This window comes from Sus scrofa, chromosome 15 (assembly GCF_000003025.6).
Source record: "Sus scrofa isolate TJ Tabasco breed Duroc chromosome 15, Sscrofa11.1, whole genome shotgun sequence".
In the NCBI taxonomy this organism is placed as follows: domain Eukaryota; kingdom Metazoa; phylum Chordata; class Mammalia; order Artiodactyla; family Suidae; genus Sus; species Sus scrofa.
In genome coordinates, this window is record NC_010457.5 from 8,015,086 (window position 1) to 8,035,000 (window position 19,915).

At 37.9% G+C, this 19,915-nt stretch overlaps 1 protein-coding gene across 25 annotated transcripts in view; it reads left to right on the forward strand.

The window, feature by feature from the left end:
• GTDC1 (glycosyltransferase like domain containing 1) overlaps window positions 1-19,915 on the forward strand; it is a 476,816-nt gene that overhangs the window by 329,117 nt on the left and 127,784 nt on the right. For all 25 annotated transcript variants that reach the window (XR_002339027.1, XM_021074849.1, XM_021074845.1 and 22 more), the window contains one exon: window positions 7,311-7,420. Coding sequence is in view for 24 of the 25 variants with exons in the window: in XM_021074849.1 (XP_020930508.1) it covers window positions 7,311-7,420 (110 nt within the window). In the remaining variant the exon portion in view is untranslated. The remainder of the gene's footprint in view (window positions 1-7,310; window positions 7,421-19,915) is intronic.

The following is a 19,915-nucleotide window of genomic DNA, read 5'->3' on the forward strand; positions in this document are numbered from 1 at the left end:
AAAATGATTCGTTGAATATAGTTTTCACTGGGTGGCCTGCTGTATTGAATGAATGGGATGATTTAACTGAGGAGGTCATTAGTTTGTAGTCTCAATACACTGAAACCAAGCAAGGATTGCTTCTAAGAAAACAGAGTATGGTCAGTATGCAGGAGACAATATAAGAAACATGAGAATTAAGGGGGATCTGGGTGGGAATTGGTGTTATTAAAGGGCATTTTCATCCAAGAAAATAAAAGAATAGAAGCAAACTTGTAAGAGAAATAACAGAAGGTGAGAAAGGAGGGACATAGCTAATATTCTAAGATAAATTTTGATCTGTGAAAAGTCACCTAGAAATAGTACATTATTGGAACTATTCTTGTTGACAAATGGTGTTAGGTAAAAAGGATAACTTAAAAATGCCCAAGACATATATGAAAAAATTGTGGACAAGCCAACTGGATCATAGGCTTTAGGGAGGAAATAGACCGTGAGAACACAGATTTCTCAAAAAGAGACAAGGTGGAAGACCTAGAGCTCCAATAGGCTTTGGATTTTGAAAGGCAGACATCTCTCCCTCTGCTATTAAAAGGAAAGATGAGAATATGAATGTACAGATGGCATGAAACCCTGATATGCATAAATTAGAATTTTATTTTTTATAACAGTTTCAATGCAATGGCCCATTTCAATATGGCGATAGAAATCTCAAGCACTTCAAGATCCTCTGTCTTCCATCTTGCCGGTCCTCATTCCTCCCAGGCCACTGCTGAGGGAATCCCTTGCCTCTATCAGTCTGCCAGCTACTTTGTGATTTCTTTCTATGACATTCAAGGAAACCGTGGTTCCATGTTTATGCCGACCACGGCTTAGGAGTCTGTCACTTATGTCTGAGTAACCTACCGGGTGCCTAGATACACACCCGCAGACATTCAGTCTCCGGAGTCCTGCTTCTTCCTTGGGCTTCTCACCCAGGAAGTGCAGTGCATGGCCTCTGGGACTCCCAGTTCTATTCTCTTCAACTCCACTCCGTCAGTCTCACACTGACATGGAGCGGGAGGACCATACTACACCCGTGTGGCATTTTGATTAAATACATGTACCTGTCTGACGTCCTTACCATTCCTACAGGGCCTTTTGCTCCTGTGATCAGCCAAGAAGACTGACCCCTTTTTCATTGGGCAGCGGGGGCAGGTGTGCTTTTCCTCTGGCTAATGCCTTCCCTGAAGCAATGGACATAAAATATCATATTTTCTTGAATCTGTTAGTGTTGAAGGGTAATGCAATAAATTGGTTAACCTTTCTAAAACACTAAAATACCACAAATACCGAAGATGAAGAGAATGAGAGTTTACTGTATAGCTACAGGGCACCAGGCATGTCTTCATCCATAACAACTAACATTTTAAATGTGGGTATTATTGTTACCCCATTCTAAGGATAAAGTAACTGAGGTTGTGTAACATACAAATAATCATATTGCTGGTCAGTGGCAGAGCCACTTGTCTCTGAATTGACCCTTCGCTCTCCCTCTCAAAGTAAAGTTAAAGGGCAGAATGCAGTGTGGACAACATTCAGGGAAAGCCACAGTGGGTATTCTTGGCTTTAGTCACCTATAAATAAATAATGGTGGGGAGCACTGGTAGAGTTAGAGAGGCGCTAGTAGTGGCAGATGGAGAGAGAGGTTGAGAAGTTAATGGCTCATAAGACTATTGGTTGAATTCTATTCAAAAAGCACTATTTTAAAAACAGAAGCAGCACATGTGTCAGGAAACCAAAACTAATCATTGCTGTCCAGCATATAGAGAGGAGTGAAAAGTTTATGGCCCCAGAAAGGATAGTGGAGAAGTAACCACCACAGCTAACACAGGGTGGTAAATAGAAGCCTGATGTTTTAGAATAAGGAAAACATCACTGAATTTGGAAGTAAAGTGGTACTTCATAATGAGGAAGTAAGGATGGTTAACAGAGTATCAGAAAATGTGAATATTTTGAAATCATGGTATTGGAGAGATCATAATTCCATGTTACTTCCCCTAATCATATTGCCCTCTCTCATCCAATGGGTTTTAACCTCAGGTAGCTATCTAAGAAATGTCCATAGCTTCATAGTCTGGAAACAAAACCATGGACTGAAGGTACCAGCTCTCTTTTCCTTCTCCTTACATGTAAGAAGAAAGAAAAGGGAAAGTCAGAGACTATACAGACGAAAGAATAAGACATTGGAGTGATGACACATGATTTCAAATGCATACTTAGTCTATTCTGTGTGATCTTAAATGAAGGAATAGTACTATTTGTATGACCACTTGGTTGGGAGGCTTAGTTAAGATCATGATCAGCTTCCTATTACAGGATCCTGAGCATAGTAGGAGCTTTATAAATGTACTTCATTTTTCCTACACCTTTATTCATTCAACATATATTTTTAGAGCAGCTGATTTTGTGCCACAGATGATGTATTAGTCAGCCTAGGGCACATTATGCTGCAATAATGAAGACCCCTCCCCCCATCTCAGTTGCTTAAACATGACAAAAGTTTAATTCTCTCACTAACTTAAAGTCTGCTGCATGTTTATGGCTTTAAAGGGCAACTCTTCTCCATGTATCAATCCAGACCAGTTCACTCTTTTAACCTAACCATCTTAATATAAGACCTCCACAAGGATCATTCAACAGAGAAAGTGCTGTCCAGTACTGCTCTTAGATAATTCTACCTGGAAGTGACACACATCAATCAACTTGCAATCCATTGGTCAGAACTAGTTCTTGCAGCCTTCCCTACTTCAAGGGAATGAACATGGAGATTTCCATGTGTCCATAAAAAGAGAACTGGATATTGATAAACACAAGTAATGTCTTCCACTGGCAAGGAACTGGGTGCATAATAGTGAACAAAGTAGGCATCATTTATCTTTCTCTCATGGACCTCTCAATCCAGAGTGACATGCTGCTGGGAAAGATATGGTATCAAAAGAGAGCCAGGTTTCTGCCCAGGCAAGGCAAAGAACTAGACCAAAGTGATTGCATTGAATAAGTATAAAGTTATGTGGGAAAACAGGAAAGAGTAACAGTTGAGTAGAAATGACAAGTATGGAGAACTTAGCAATCCTCAATAAATATTTACTGAATGAATGTTAAGTGAGGAATAAGGAGAAATTTAGCTCTAAAAAACTAAATGGGAAAGATGACAGAGAGAGAACAGATACAGGAAGAAAAAACACATGGAAACAGTTTATGCTTTTCAAATGTTCTGAATAATATTTGGGAATAAAAGCTGTTCTTGCTATATCTGCTGCTTCCAGTAAGCCTGAAATATTCTGCGCTGGTCTCTTCTGCCATAGTTGAGCTGTGGAGGAATGGGTTCCCAGCCAGACTGTCTCATTCTTACCTAGTCAAGAATGTGGGGATTGTTGGGAGTCTTGGACTCTGACTCATCTTCTAAAATGTTTTATGATAAATCAAGTTTGTTTGATGGACAGCTGTCAAATATAGAAGTGTCACAGGAAATGAATGATGCCACTATAAATACTGAAAATGCCACAGAGTTAAGCAAAAATCCTTACGAATACAATCTTTTTGGAAGAGTGTTAGAGGGTATTCCTTAAAGCATTAAAATTTTGATTTATATAAAAATGTTTATGAAAGGAATGATAGAAAACATGGGGGGAAAAAAGAACAGGTTATCTGTAAGGTAACCACTAGAGATAAACCCTGGTAACATTTTGGTATAGTTCACCCCAAACTTTTTCCTAAGCACATACATCCATTTGTCTTACAAAAATAGATCTTAAAATAAGTATTACCCTGTTACCTACCTCCCTTTTACTTAACAGTATTTCTTGAATATATTTCCATGTTAAAAAATATACTAATACAAAATTATTTTTCATGACTGTATGGTATTATATCATATGTACATGTCAAAGTATATTTCTTTATCGTCCTATTAGGTTGTTTGCAGATGGTTGCCATTATAAACAATACTGATATGAGCATACTCTGGCTGGATTTCTGTGCACCTCTTTAATTATTTCACAGGGTAACTTTTCTAAATTATGATTACTGTGACAAAAGTTACATACAGTTTAAGGCTTATTATGTGCATTAACAAATTGCCCTCTAAAATATTGCTTCAGTTTACATTCTTCCCAGAAGTGGATGAGAGCAGAAGAGTGTTTAGGAACCTGCAGGTCTACAAATGTGGTTATAGAGAATTGACTATACTATTAAATGTGTGTTTGGTCCTAACAGCTATTATCAAGAAAGCTCACTCAATGCATTATTTTTAAGTCTCCCATTCTTTATTTCATGCCTTATGTGAAAATCGTGTGAGAACTTCACACTAGATTTCTTAGAAAGGAGTTTAAGGTGGATTCACATATTCTGCTGAATAGGTTCATTAATATCACAAGTATTAGGGTAAGATCCATGGCGTGATCTATTGGATATCTGCAGTGAGTTCCCCTCTTGACAAAATGTATTGAATACCGCCGCTCATATATCCGTGCCTTGATATATGGCTGTGGCTAGATACTCATGCACATCCTTAATGATTCTCTGAATATTAGGCAACTTCCCTTTTATCTAAAGAGAAAACCAAGAAAAATTTTCAGCTAAATCGACTAAACTTTGAGGGATGTAGATGAACTAGCCAAGTGTGTCCTTATAATATGTAGGTAATCTGCTAATTTAGACATGACGAATACTTTAAAGCACATATCATGTAGAATATTTTTAGAAAAATTGCTCTTTTCTCAACTTTATATTCATGAAGCAGTTTTACTCCAACTCCCCCTCCCATGCATTCTTGACATCAGAATGGTACCACCTTTCCCGGCAGCTGACATGTTTCTGCCACCAGTCAGATGGAATCTGGAATTCCGTCTAAGCAGTTTGGGGCGCAAGATTGTGAAACTGTGTTTGATGCCATCGCTGGAAATCTTTTCTCCAGCTATAAAAACCCACATACTACTCATGATCCCGGGTAACCACTTACTCTATTACTTTTTTTAGTGATCTTTAAAATACTTGTTTTCAACAACATTTTGAATTATTAGATCATGTCTCCCCAAATAATTACTCAGTATTAAATTCTCTAGCTTCTGTTTTTACCAGGCCCCTCAAGTGAATGACTGCTAAAACTGTCCAAAACCTCTCACCAGTTGACATCTCAGGCTAATGCAACTTCCCTAAACTGTACTTTGTTGGAAATAAATAATTGAGAATGCCCAGTATTATGAGACACTTTATGAAGACTTTAGATAAAATGCCTCTTTTTCTGAGGGATAATTATGGGGAAGAAAAATATCACCTTACATCCATTCATATATTATAGTTTAAACGAAAAGAGAAAGGATTCATACAAATCGCTTTTGTGTTCTTATGCAAAGTGACTATTGAATATAAAGGCTTTGTCCACCTATAAAAAAAAATCTTAAGAATACAGTGGGATTGTCATGCATTTATCTTATGTAGAAACACTGAAAATATTGGTTCATAAAGCTTGCCGCTTTGAAAATATTCACTGTGGAATCTTTTAAGAACTACAGCTTCTACCTGATTAAACCTCCTTGCAAACCCAAACTGCATCTACTTTTACTTTAATACAAAACAAGCAAACCAACAAACAAACAAGCAGGGAAATATTTAGAACATTCTCTTGGGGATCTATAGCCAAAATTTTTGAAGCTCAAAAATGAAAATTTGGAGAATTGAATGGCTAGATTTCCCCATAGTGTTATTCCCTATTTAAAGTATGTTATATTGTTTCCATTCCTTTCATCTAAGTATTTCCAAGAGAATCAGACTAAAATAACATATATTACAGATTAGGTGGCAGCTTGTTGATTGATAGGGTTGAAGATAGCATATGGTGTATTCTTTAAACTGTTGTGAGTCTTTGTTCTTGCCCATAGCAGTAGTATATGAGAGAATTACCCAAAAACTTCCCAGTGGTACATGTATGTAATACCCATCATCTTAAAAAGCAATGAACACTTTGCCACTGCATTCTTCATTATTCAAAGCAAATCAAACTAAGAGATACAGAGCTTAAAATAAATTTTACAGAACTCTAATTCTATAAGATCTTACAATTCCATGAGATTATAAATGCCATTTTAAAATGTTAATCAGAAGATGCATTTGTTTTAATTCTTGATACTGAAAATATTGACTGAATTGTGAATTAACACATTTAGGGTTGCAGATGTCATTTTTCATGAGATTTCTTGAATGATGTAATTTTCATATTTCATATAGCAGTTTGATCAATTTACAGATTTATTTTACATAATTAGTTGGTAAATGAGGAATTCAATTGCTGATATATCACTATTTCTCTGTGATAAAGAAAATAAGTTTAAATTCTGAATTATAAATAAAAAAACAAATATTTTGAAGACATCTGGTCCACATCTGTCTGAAATAAGATAATTTAAAACAGTGTAATTAAATGCAAGAAATAGCTGAAATATTCACACCTTAGAATGTAAAAAATAACTCATTCCATTTTAATTTGATTTCTTGAATTGATGATTTTTAAAAAAACTTTAGTGTCCTTTAGCCTCTCATTCCCTCATTACGGAGAAGACTGAAAAGCTAAACAAACAAAAAATAATCCATGTTTTTCAAAGCTTCTACTAAATGAAGAATTATCTTTATTACTCTTCTTTTATGTGTTGACTAACCTCCACTCCTAAGTTAATACTCAGCGGACTTAGACCCAGGCCTACCCCCTTTTGATGTATTTATAATTCTCCATTCAATTATTTAAAATGAGAGATTAGTGAGAGAGTCTGTAATCTCACTCCCTAAATTGTGTGTTCCTTGTGGGCACAAAGAGCCTCAGTAAATGTGAGAGGGAGGTATTCAGGCTCATGGAAATGAAAAGCATCTTTGGTACGTTCACATGATCAGTAGAGAATCGTCCTTTGAAGACTGGTCTTTTCTTTTGTTAAAAACCTGTGTTAAGTGGAAAATTAACCATTTTAGGAGAAGGGAAAATGCACTAGACTTTCTGTAGTCTAACCAAAAAAAAAAAAAAAATGTGGAAAACATGATAGATTTCTCCTTTAATAGAAAGCTGCAGAGCCTTAAGTCTTAATAGGACTGAGTTTTGATCCATGATAGAAAACTTATATTCTGAAAACACTCAATGCTAAGGCTACAGAAGAAGGGTGGGGAGAAATGCTCTGCTTGGAAGCCAGAGGCTCTCCTAACCAGCAGTAGACCATGAGAGGAATTGCTACTGTGAAAAGTGAAAACACTTTTCTTAACACATACCCGAAGGTCTCACAAGTTATATTTTGTGTGTTTATTTCCAGGGAGCATGATAAAGACCCAGAGAGTTTTTTTAAGGTATTGATGCATCTTCAGGACTTGGGACTCAACTTCCACGTATCTGTCCTTGGAGAAACCTTCTCAGATGTCCCAGGTACCTCTTTTGAATTTTCTGGTGTGTATTTTTATAGATGACAGAAGCTATACAACTTAAGTATTAATTTCCATGTTTCCCTTTGTTAGAATAATCAAGATGAGCACTGTTAACCAAAAGATTATACGACGACATTAAAGTGTGATTCAATTAAAAAAATACTTAAGTAAGCATTCTTTGATTTTAGTTGAGAACATGAAGTCATCTCTTTTATCAAATATAGTTTATACAGTGCAGCTTGATGTAAATAAAATATATTGCTTTAGGCATCTTAACACTTAAGGAAAGTGGGAATTTGTAATTGGATATACAACCTCTCACCTCTGGGGTCACTGGTTTGAATCCTACTCACATTGGTAATGGCTGAAATACATTACCATCTGTTAGGTGGCCTGTGTAAAGCATTTTGGCATCAAACTTGTAATGTGGAGTAGACACACATCATAGCTGTCATTGGTCCATGCTTTTTTTTTTTTTTTTGTCTTTCTGCCTTTTCTAGGGCCGCTCCCTCAACATACTGAGGTTCCCAGGCTAGGGGTTTAATCTGAGCTATGGCCGCTGGCCTACGCCAGAGTCACAGCAACATGGGATCCAAGCTGCGTCTGTGACCTACACCACAGCTCATGGCAACGCTGGATCTTTAACCCACTGAGCAAGGCCAGGGATCAAACCCACAACCTCAAGGATCCTAGTCAGATTCCTTAACCACTGAGCCATGATGGGAACTCCAGTCCATGACTTTTTTACTGAACTTGTGGAAACAAACACAAGTGCGAAGCTGATAGAGCAGATCTTCTCTCTGCAATGCCACATGGAGCCTTTTCAGAGCCATTTCCGTCTCCCTGCATCCTCTCTGGGCACATTCCGGTCAGTCAGATGAGCATCCTGACCACTGTCCTAAGCACTCAATTGCTTATATTTTTCAAACTTGAGGTGTTCAGCTTTTTTGTAAACTGCAAATACACACACAAGAAAATTTCAGAAATGACCTCTGTCACCATGCTGTATGACTCTTAAGGATCACTTTAGGTTTATCCTCGCTTTACAAGTACTTCTTAATTCTGGGACGAGGTGGGGAAGTACGTCCAGCTAGTACCTCAGTAACTCATCTGATATGGCTCATCCTCTGCCCCCTGCACGTACGGACACCACCCCATTTTTCAGTCCCTCTAAGATTCCAAGCTTCTTTAGACCTTTGGACATTTGCCAATTTGTATTTTATTTGTTTGATCTCAGCTCAGGGCGTTTTCTTTCATTGTGAAGCTTTGTCATGGTCTCGTACACCCCGTACTTTACCTCGCGGTGCTTACCACAGTCTTAATCATAAAATTATATGTAATGTCTTATCTCATTTACACACACACACATAAGAATGCAGGTGATGGGAGGACAAGGATATCTTGTTCATCGCTGTACCTCAAAGCCTTCTGCAGTGTCTGGCACAAGGCTGGAACTTGATGAATATTTGTTGGATAAAACAGGTAAAAATAATATGAACTCCCTGCTCTCAAGCAATTTACAGTTTTCTTAAAGAGGAAACACTTTTGTGTAAGCATGGGAAACACAGAATAATATAATTATGTATTAGTACTGACACATATGGCTTAGAGTAGAATGTTAATTGAAGAGCTGACGGGATATTCCAAAAGTGGAAATGACATGGCAAAACATATAGAAGCAAATATTTTTGATATTGTACTTAGAACAATTTCAGTGATTAATGCTAGGAGGTCACTATTCTATGTAGAATAGAAGATTCTGCATGCAAAACGTAGTAAGTAAGAAATACTTACATAGGCAGGGTAGAGCAAAGTATGGAAGGTAACCAAAGCAGATTAGGTAAAGGTAAAAAAATAGGGAGCCTTAACAAATCCGACTAGGAACCATGAGGTTGCAGGTTTGATCCCTGGCCTTGCTCAGTGGGTTTAGGATCTGGCGTTGCTGTGAGCTGTGGTGTAAGTCGCAGATGCAACTCAGATCTGGTGTTGCTGTGGCTGTGGCATAGGCCGGTGGCTACAGCTTCGATTAGACCCCTAGCCTGGGAACTCCATGTGCCACAGGTGTGGCCCTAGAAAAGACAAAAAAAAAAAACCAATAGAGAGCCTTGATCTTGAACTGGAAAGAAATATGATGAAACATGTATTTTAGGAAGATTCATCTTGAAGTGATATGGAGGCAGAATCACAGTAAGACTCTACTGAAGTAACCCAACTGTGATTCTGTGAGGTGTGGTAGAGAGATTAGTGAGAGAGCTGTGTGAGAGAGAGAGATTCTCAAAGAAAACACAGAAAAGAGGAATTCCCATCATGGCTCAGCAGTTAACAAACCTGACTAATACCCATGAGGACGTGGGGTTGATCTCTGGCCTTGCTCAGTGGGTTAAGGATCTGGCATTGCCTTGAGCTGTGGTATAGGTTGCAGACACAGCTTGGATCTTGTGCTTCTGCGCTGTTGTGTAGGCTGATGACTACACCTAGGATTTTACCCCTAACCTGGGAACTTCCATATGCTGTCAGTGTGGCCCTAAATAGACAAAGAAAAAAAAAAAAGAAGAAGAAGAAGAAGAAAAGAAAGAAAACACAGAAAAGAATTTGGTAGATGGATGGTTCCCAGAGAGAGAAGGAAGAAAAAAAATCAGTTCAATTGCAGAGCTGATGAGTTCAGTTTTGTTTGTGCCAGTTTTGAGGTATTTGTGGATGAACTGAGGAAAGTGGCTGGAGAATATCCCTAAGCAGAAGGCCAGCTTTCTTCTTGGGTATTTTTAAGCCTCCACTACAAAGAAGACTAGGTTTTTACTCAAAGAGCCATGTTCCTGGGATCACAGTTCTCCCTTCCCACGCGTGAACACTGAGCTACTTTGAGCAGCCTGGGAGGTTGAAAATGCAATGGGTGGCAATTAGTGGGCCCAAGAACTGAGCGCTCAGAATTTACAGGCTCAGTCTTTTATTGGCTAGACCTCAACACGTACTTATTGAGGACTGTGGAAGGGGCATTCCATAATGAACAGGACTCAGTCTGTACCTCTGGGAGCCCTGCCTTGGGGAGACATATATAATTAACAGGTACCTAGGATGCTATGGAATCACTCTGGGATGCTATGGAAGGCCAAAGAAAGGGTCCTATTCCCTACGTACACATTTCTTTTACATCCGGTCTCATCAGGGACTCCTTTCTGCTTTGGGTACTGGCCCATCTCTGTCATTTCAAATGTGAATCAACTCTCTTTAAGGCTGCAGCCCTTCACTGGCATGTAGGAGGAGCCCAAGTTGTTGACTGGATGAATGAGCCTGATAGCTTTTCAGGCTGTGTTCCTAGAAGACCGCCTTGCCAAGTCTTTACTCCAAAGTTTTCCTAACAAGTCCTTCTGGATACTTCAGCCATTTGTATCACTGTTCTGGTTTAACAAACACTAATATAGAACTTGCTGTATTTCAGGCATTATTTTAAGCTATTTAGAAATATTCACTCTTTTAACTTCTTAAAAGGACTTGTTTTTTTTTTTTTTTTTTTTTTTTTTTTTTGTCTTTTTGCCTCTTCTAGGGCTGCTCCTGTGGCATATGGAGTTCCCAGGCTAGGGGTCTAATCGGAGCTGTAGCCACTGGCCTACGCCAGAGCTACAGCAACGCGGGATCCGAGCCGCATCTGCAACCTACACCACAGCTCACGGCAACGCCAGATCCTTAACCCACTGAGCAAGGGCAGGGACCAAACCCGCAACCTCATGGTTCCTAGTCGGATTCACTAACCACTGCGCCACGACGGGAATTCCTTAAAAGGACTTGTTTAATATTACTATCTCTATTTTTCTTTGGTGGGGAAACTGAGGCACAGAGAAATCGAAGTCGCATAGCTGGGTAGGACTTTTAACCACTACGCTCTGCTGCCTTTCCATTTTCTTTTCAGTTCTTTGCCTGTCGTGTCTTCTAGGTGCCACATTAGCATATCTAAACCACATACTACCATAAACCAACTTATATACTGGGCAGTATCAGCCAGAAGAATAACTATTAACATTTGTGAGGATGTGGTTTTCTTGTAACTAATTGCAATAAGAGTTGTTATTATCCTGTTAAGTGCTACCGTTTGTTGAAAGTTTCTTATTTGGTCCTTTACCAAGTTATTTCACGTAATGCTCATGATAGATAATCCTAGAGTAGGTATTATTATCCCATTTGATAGATGGAAAAACTGAGAATTTGAAGGCTTAAATCACTTTGACTACACTGCTCAGGAATCAAGTTTTGCTTTTTCACATACAGGCCTAGATGTATTAGAAAACCTAAAAAGGTTTAGTACATGTCTGCAGGACAGTTAATTACCCTTTTTGTTCCTTGAGGCACAATTTACATATAACATTGCATAAATTTAAGGAGTACAGTGTGACAACTTGATACATTTATATACTGTAATATGATTACCAGTGTAGCTTTAGCTAAGGCCTCCTCTCTCACATCACATAATTATTTCTTTTTGGGGGTGAGAACATGTGAGATCTAGTCTCTTAGCAATTTTGAAAAGTATAATACAGCACTGTTGAATAATCACTATGCTGTACTTTTAATCTCCAGGACTTATTCTTACTCTAGTTGCAAGTTTGTACATTAATTACTCTTTATCCAACTTTCTTCTCTCTCCACAGAGCTTGTAGGGAAAGGCAGCATATCTAATGCCAATGAATTTTATTACCCTTTTTGATAATGTAAACAATCTCCATTAAATTTCTTTTGAAAATGTTAAACCTATAATAGAGCAACTTTGCAGACTCTCCATACTGTTGGTTATTTTCAAGTTATGTTGATGTAAAGTTTTTATCATCCTTTTTCTGCATAGCGTGGTAGATTAAGGTTATCAATTCTAGCTTATAGCTACATAGTTTGTAGCTCTTTTGTATCATCCTTTCATTTTGTAAAAGAGGAGTGAGATCTAGGAGTGACCATTCCAAGTTCTCAAAGCTGACAGTGGCCAGGTTAGGATAGAACCTGGGAGTTGATTCCCTCATATCTACTCCCTTCCATATGTGTTTAATAAATGCTTTTTATTCCTCCTTGCCCCCCTTTTTAGGGCTGCATCCTCAGCATACGGAAGTTCTCAGGCTAGGGGTTGAATAGGAGCTACGACTGCCAGCCTGAGCCTCAGCCATAACACCACCAGATCCAAGCCATGTCTGCAACCTACAGTACAGCTCATGGCCATGCCCGATCCTTAACCCACTGAGTGAGGCAAAGGATCAAACCTGCATCCTCACAGATACTAGTCAGATTCATTTCCACTGAACCATGACAGGAACTCCAATAAATGCTTTTAAAATATATGCCTTATGCCCAGCACTTAACTAGGTATTTAGAATAAAATGGTGAGTTAAATAAACATCTTCTGTGGTGCTTGCAACTTGTAGTCCAACGCCAGTGCTTTCTTCCCCAGTTACCAAAGCACTTAGCATGTGCCAGGGACTGTTCAAAGCCCTTTTGCATTGCTATATTTACTCTTCCCAACAGCCCTATGAATTAGGCACTTTTGTGACTACCATTTTATAGCTTATAAAAGAAAGAAACAGGGAGGTTGAGTCACTTGCCTGAAATCACCCATCCATCTGATTATCAATTCGCAATTCAAACCATGTCATCCTCTGTGCCATTATACTCTACCTGGAAGTCCACAAAATCATCCCTCTTTTACAGATAAGAAAGCAGGAGGTAATAATGGTGGAAAATCCTGGCTACTCATATGACATTATTTTTATTTTCTCTAATAATCACTTTGTAAATGGAAAGTTTATTTTTGGGGAGGGTGCTTATTTATTTATTTTATATATATATATATATTATTTCCAGAATACATTATTTTTTTTCTATTGTACAGCGTGGTGCCCCAGTTACACATACATGTACACATTCTTTTTTCTCACATTATTATTCTCCATCATAAGTGACTAGACATAGTTCCCAGTGCTACACAGCAGGATCTCATTGCTAATCCATTCCAAAGGCAATAGTCTACATATATTAACCCCAAGCTCCCAATCCATCCCACTCCCTCCCCACTCCCCCTTGTCAACCACAAGTCTCTTCTCCAAGTCCATGATTTTCTTTTCTGGGGAAAGGTTCATTTGTGCCCTATATTAGATTCCAGATATAAGTGATATCATATGGCATTTGTTTTTCTCTTTCTGACTTACTTCACTCAGGATGAGAGTCTCTAGTTCCATCCATGTTGCCACAAATGGCATTATTTGTTGTTTTTTTTTATGGCTGAGTAGTAGTCCATTGTGTATATATACCACATCTTCCTAATCCAATCATCTATCAATGGACATTTGGGTTGTTTCCATGTCTTGGCTATTGTGAATAGTGCTGCAGTGAACATGTGGGTGCATATGTCTTTTTCAAGGTAAGTTTTTTCCGGATATATGCCCAAGAGGGGATTGCTGGGTTATATGGTAGTTCTATGCATAGTTTTCTCAGGTACCTCCATACTGTTCTCCATAGTGGTTGTACCAGCTTAGATTCCCACCAACAGTGCAGGAGTGTTCCCTTGTCTCCACACCCCCTCCAGTGCTTGTTATTTGTGGACTTCTTAATGATGGCCATTCTGACTGGTGTGAAGTGGTATCTCATGGTAGTTTTGATTTGCATTTCTCTAATAATCAGGGATGTTGAGCATTTTTTCATGTACTTGTTGGCCATCTGTATATCTTCCTTGGAGAAATGTCTATTCAGGTCTTTTGCCCATTTTTCAATTAGGTTGTTGGAAAGTTTAAAAGCAAATAAAAATGCCCATGAACCTCAAATTCATTTCCTAAATATACCACTCCTTAAGTATTAAAGTAAACTCTCTCTTCTTTCTGCAATCTGTCTTTATCACAAGAAAGGTGTCAAAAACAATATGACATGGAAAAATATTCCAAATAATACTTGGCATGTATTTTCTCTTCAATAAATACTATTTGAATGAATGCAAGAGTGAGTTTGATAATAATATAGAATAATACAGAATAATATAGCTTACATATCATATCAAGTATTAAAAAACCTATCTTGAAATGATTTCCAAATATTAGAGCATTTAGTGAATGAAAATCGAGAACCCTAAGAATGATGGAAGTTCTAAATTGTTTCTATATTACATTTTCTGTTTTCATATAAATGACCCTGATTTAACCTAAATCTGTTTTTCAATCTTTTCTCATCTTTCAGCTCTTAGATCAGTCAGAATAAGCTAAATTATGCTAAACTAACAACCTTAAAATCTCGGTGGCTTAAAACACTTTACACTTTTTTTTTTTATTTATGCTATATGTTTAATGCGGGTGGCAGCAGTGTCACTCTTGGACCCAAGCCTATGGAAAGACCCAAGCAACCACCATCACAAACATTGCCAGATACTGTGCCAGATGGGAGAGAAAGCTAGGAGGGTTTTTCATTAGCAGTTTGTTGCTTTGGCCTAAAAGTGACATAGCATTCCACTTTACTCAGAACTTGCTGCAAGGCACTGCCCAGCCATATTGGGGGTAGGGGGGCAGGAAATGCAGTCCTGCATTTAGCCTAGAATGGGGGCAAGCAGAAATATTTGATGAAAAACACTATTGACCACCATTGCTCTTTAATATGCATCATGATCTGTGGTGCTCGTCAGAGAGAAAACCAAGGCTAAGCAAGACCTCTGCCTTAGTCTGGATGAGTCAATCCCTGTTGAGTAAAGAACTTTGAACAAATATTAGAGTACTGCCCACAGTCTTCTTGCTGGAGACAAACTCTGCTATGTCTGAAGATACATATAGCAACTGTGTCCCATTAGGCAGAGTTGATATGAAGCTGATTTGGTCTCTGCGGGAATGGAGTTAATTACCACTTGTGGTGATGGCGTTTTGGAAAGCTTATAGTGTCAATCAGGAATGGTTTTGCCCTCCACCCCCAGGGGATATTTGTAATGCCCAAAGACATTTTGGTGGAAACAACTGTTGGAGGGAGGGTGCTATTGGCATCTAATGGGTAAAGGCCACATATGCTGCTTCACACCTACAGTGCACAGGATGGCCCCACAACAAAGAATAATCCAGCCTAAAATGTCAACAGCACTGAGATTGAGAAACTGATTTATAAAGGAATGAAAGTCAGAAGGTCAGGTTTGGGACTGGTCCTGTAGCTTTCTAGGTTAAATTCAGTTAATCTATTTGTGCAATACAAAGGATGAGATGGGAGAGGTAAATAATAAAAATAATAAATTATAATAACCATCCACCCTATCTACTCCTGTGAGGTATATTGAGGATTTCAAGCACAACTGCATAATTTGGGGGAAAGGGCTTTCTAAACAACTCTGCAGATTTTATTATAAGACTCATGGATTTCTCTTCAGAGTTTGTATATACAGTGTCTTTAATGTGCATTTTGGATCTGAGACATTAATGATGTTGAACCTTGAAAGTTCATTCTTGCCATTATTTTAATTATTTTTAATCCAGGAAATTGAAAGGTCATTCTGCCACCTAAAGCATCCGTCAGACTCCATGTTACAAATGAACCAAAAAGCCTAGAAGCTCCTCAATGCAAATATTTTAGCTTTGGCCAGTTCTCATGACAAGGTCACATTGTTAGCCCTTGAGATAGTGGGTTTTTTTTTAAATAAAAAACATTAAAAAGCAAATGCTTAAGATATTCCACCAATGGAATGTTTTGTATACTTAATAATTTCTCACAAATGATAATTCTAAACAAAATATTTTTTTCTATGAACAGCCAAAGGCTTACATCAGGATTCTCCTCTGTCTACATTGTGGGAGAAGGAGTTTTAAGCTTTAGGCATGGGCAGGGGAGAGCAGAAAGGTTGCAAGGAAAGCAAAAAGCTGAACTGTGGTTTGGGCAGACAGAAGTCTTTCTGGTTCACCTTTAACTTGAGGTGAAGAACAGTATGCGAAAAGCTGTTGGTTAGTATCTGGCATGACAATGGTTATTACCGTGATCTTGGCATATCCCTGATCCTCCGCTCTGGAGTCAAATGTTGGATAATTATATAATGTTTCCCTCCCTTCCCATCTCCTTTTTTACCCAGCTCTCAGCTACAATCTCATTTTCAGCAGAGCAGCAACACTAAGGGGAAATAATAGAAAGGTTCCAGGAATACAAATAACTTACACTGCATTAATATAAAGGTATAAAATTTGGCTACAGGGGAACCCAGCAGAAGGAAAGCTATTAATATATTGATCAATGCTGAATTATAAGGCCTTTATATATGAGATGAAATAAATGTGCCAGTAAGATTAAATAAGCTCATTCTCTCTAAACCATACCTTTCCCCAAACCTATTCCTTTTCCTTTTATTTTTATTTTTTTAATTGTATCAGTATCTACTCATTCTCCTAACACAGAAGTATTTATTGAGTTCCTGTTGTGGTCTAGCACCACATTGTTGATACCAAGAGGAAATGTGGTTCCCCTCCTCTAGAATCTTACTGGGAAGCAAAAGGATTTTTTTTTTTTTAATTACATTTCAGTATACCATGCCCTTGTTTATACTGTAACATTATTTAAAAATTTTATATATATTATTTCATAACCCTGACAGCAATCTAGTAACTTAGATAATCAAACAAGCATTAACATCCTCTGTTTATACCTAAGGAAAATTATTTATATTCTTTCCATTGAAATAGCATTGATCTGAGGTAGATCTTCAATAGTCAGAGCCATCTTTGCATGATTCTTAGAAATAGGCACATAATCACATTCCCAAGGATATGGTGACTAAAGAATCTGGTTTAAAACTAAAGCCTTCTGTCTTCCAGTCTTTTGCTGAAGAAAACAACAAAATTTAATGGCAAAATAGGGATGATTCAAATAAATGTGTCTATATATGCTCCTGACAGGAAAGAAATACTATTATAAGAATGACAACATCTCTTAAGATAATTTATGAATTTAACAATATTCCAGTTAAGATGCCCTAATATTACTTTATGAATCTTCACAGAGTAGTCCTAAATTCCTACAAAATTAAGAATAAATGGGCATAATACCAAATAAATCACTTACAAAGAAACAATGAGGGAAAACCTGTCCTACCAGATTCAGAACGTCTATAAAGTGGTAACTTTTAAATAAGTATTTACAGATTCACAATCAAGAAGGTAGAAAAAGGGACAAAATGGAGAATTCAAAAATAAACCCAGCTTTTCTGTAAGTTTAATATTCAACAAACTTAGGATAACAAATTTAATATTCTTATCCTGGCTTTAAAATATAATATTTGCAGTGAAAACAAAAAAATGGAATAAAATAACTTCAATGAAATAAAAATAACAAAACAAAATTTCATATAAGTAGTTAAGTATAGATTTTAAATATCTGCTATGGATAAAAGATTGCAAAAGCACCAGTATGGTATAAGTATAGTAACTTCCTGAACTCTTACTCTGTGCCAAGCACAAGGCTAGGGCTTACTCTGGTATCTCATTTTAGATCACAGCAGTCCTCTCAATAGGCATAATTACTCTCTCCAATGGGTGGGTAAAAACACCAAGGCTTAAAGTTAAATTGCCCCAAGTCACACAGTTAATAAACAATAAAGGTAGTGGTATTCAAAAAATAAATACTAAATCAAATTTTGGGAATAAAATCTTAAATTTTTCTAGTAATGAAATAAGTGTAAACACAAAGAATTTATGAGAGAGCAGTCCCATTGACCAAAGCAATAAAAGTAAAGGCATATCCTAACAAAGACCAGCCAACTAATGGGGGAACATCTGTATGTCTGGTGATGACCATATAAATTATTTTTCCTGTACCATATAAGTTACTAGACCCTTTGTCTGACTCAGTAATTTCACCTCAGATGATATATTCCATGAAGTAATTCCAATGCCTTGCTCCCATTGCTACTGCCTCTTTCCCTGTTGTTGCCCCTATCTTCTGGGACCTTGAATCCTACAAAAGTTTCAGATTGGTTTTCAGGCCTCTGAACACTTTGGTATTCATTTAATCTACCTACTGTTGTTGGTGTTCTTTCTAAACTCAGACCATCCAAGATGAGAATCTCAGTAGTATAACTATAATAGGAACACATGTCTCCTAGATTTTCTGCAGGATAAATGTAATTTCCTCTTAGCAAATGAGGTTGTTCAAACTCTGACCCCAACCTAATTCCCCATGAATTCCGGTTCTCTTTTCCATCTCCTGAGTCCATCTATGCACTTATCCATTTCCATGACTTGTGTTATTTATTGCTTAAATTTCTCTGCCCCTCCCAGCATGGGCACATTCATACCCTTTCTTCCCTTGGCCAATTCCCAACTCCAGGGGTGCTTCTTGTCCTAATCTTCCATTTTTCTTCTCTCCCTAATTGTTCAGAGCACCCTTAGTCATTCTGTCATTTTGCAAGTGCATATCACACTGCACTGTGGTCAGTTGTCCCTCAGCTGCCATAAAGGGCAGTGGTGAAACTGACCAGAAGACACTTTGTGGGTGAAGAGTACAACTTTTTAGACAGAGACAGCTGCACGGGGCTAGAGTCAGCAACACCATTCCCAGTTGGAGAGGCAAGCTCCCCTGGCCCATCTCACTGATACCCCAGACAAGGGTGAGGTACCTGTTCAATACCGCAGAAGTTCTCTTTTCCTTACTCAGGAAGGACTTATTAACTCTGCAGCGGCCCTTCCCTCTCAAATGCTCGGGAGACTCACTAGACACAAGTAACTGGTAACAATTCACTCCCATTGCTCTTTTGTGAGACTTGGTCTTTTTCCCATGACTCCCAGACATGCCATTCTGTCAGGCCTAAACTTTAGGCCTGCTTGAAGTCTACTCCTGCAGCTTCTATAAATGGAATATTTATCTTTTATATGGAAACCAGAAAATTCAGTGCAATTCTTAAGGCAAGATCATTTCTCCCTCCTACCAGGGGGAAGACCATGAAGATAATATGTCCTAGAATACAACTCCCAAAACATCTCTCAAGAAATTGTTCTCAAAAGTTATATCTACAAAAACATTGCTGAGGAAAAAATATTTTTTAATTTTCATAAACTGTCCTCAAAGTTTTTGAGAAAGTGTGCACTTGGGAAAGACACAAGGCAATAGGATAAATTAATTGAATAATGAATAGGAAAAGGTCAAGACATTGATAGGCCAATAGAAAATTAGAAACAGATGCCAATTTTAAAACCTGTAAATGTTTATATGACTTGGGTTGATAGATACAAGGTCTTAGAAAGTGGCTGTTTTACATTGCTTTGGTGTTTTATCTTTCTGAATTCCCATAGTTGTATATGGTCATGATTTGGAGTGTGGTATGGTCAAAATAATATTTGCCCCAATAAGGGACTATGATGGAAGGCCTGCCTGTTTTGCAAATTCATGTTTCCTGCAATGACTATCAGAACAGGAGTCTCTGACAGAAAGCAGCACAACAGGAAGTGAATATCTGGATCCAAATAGTGAGCTTTTCCAGCTATATCTCTTCTTTTCTAAATTGTTACATCTGTAAAATGGAAACCATCAC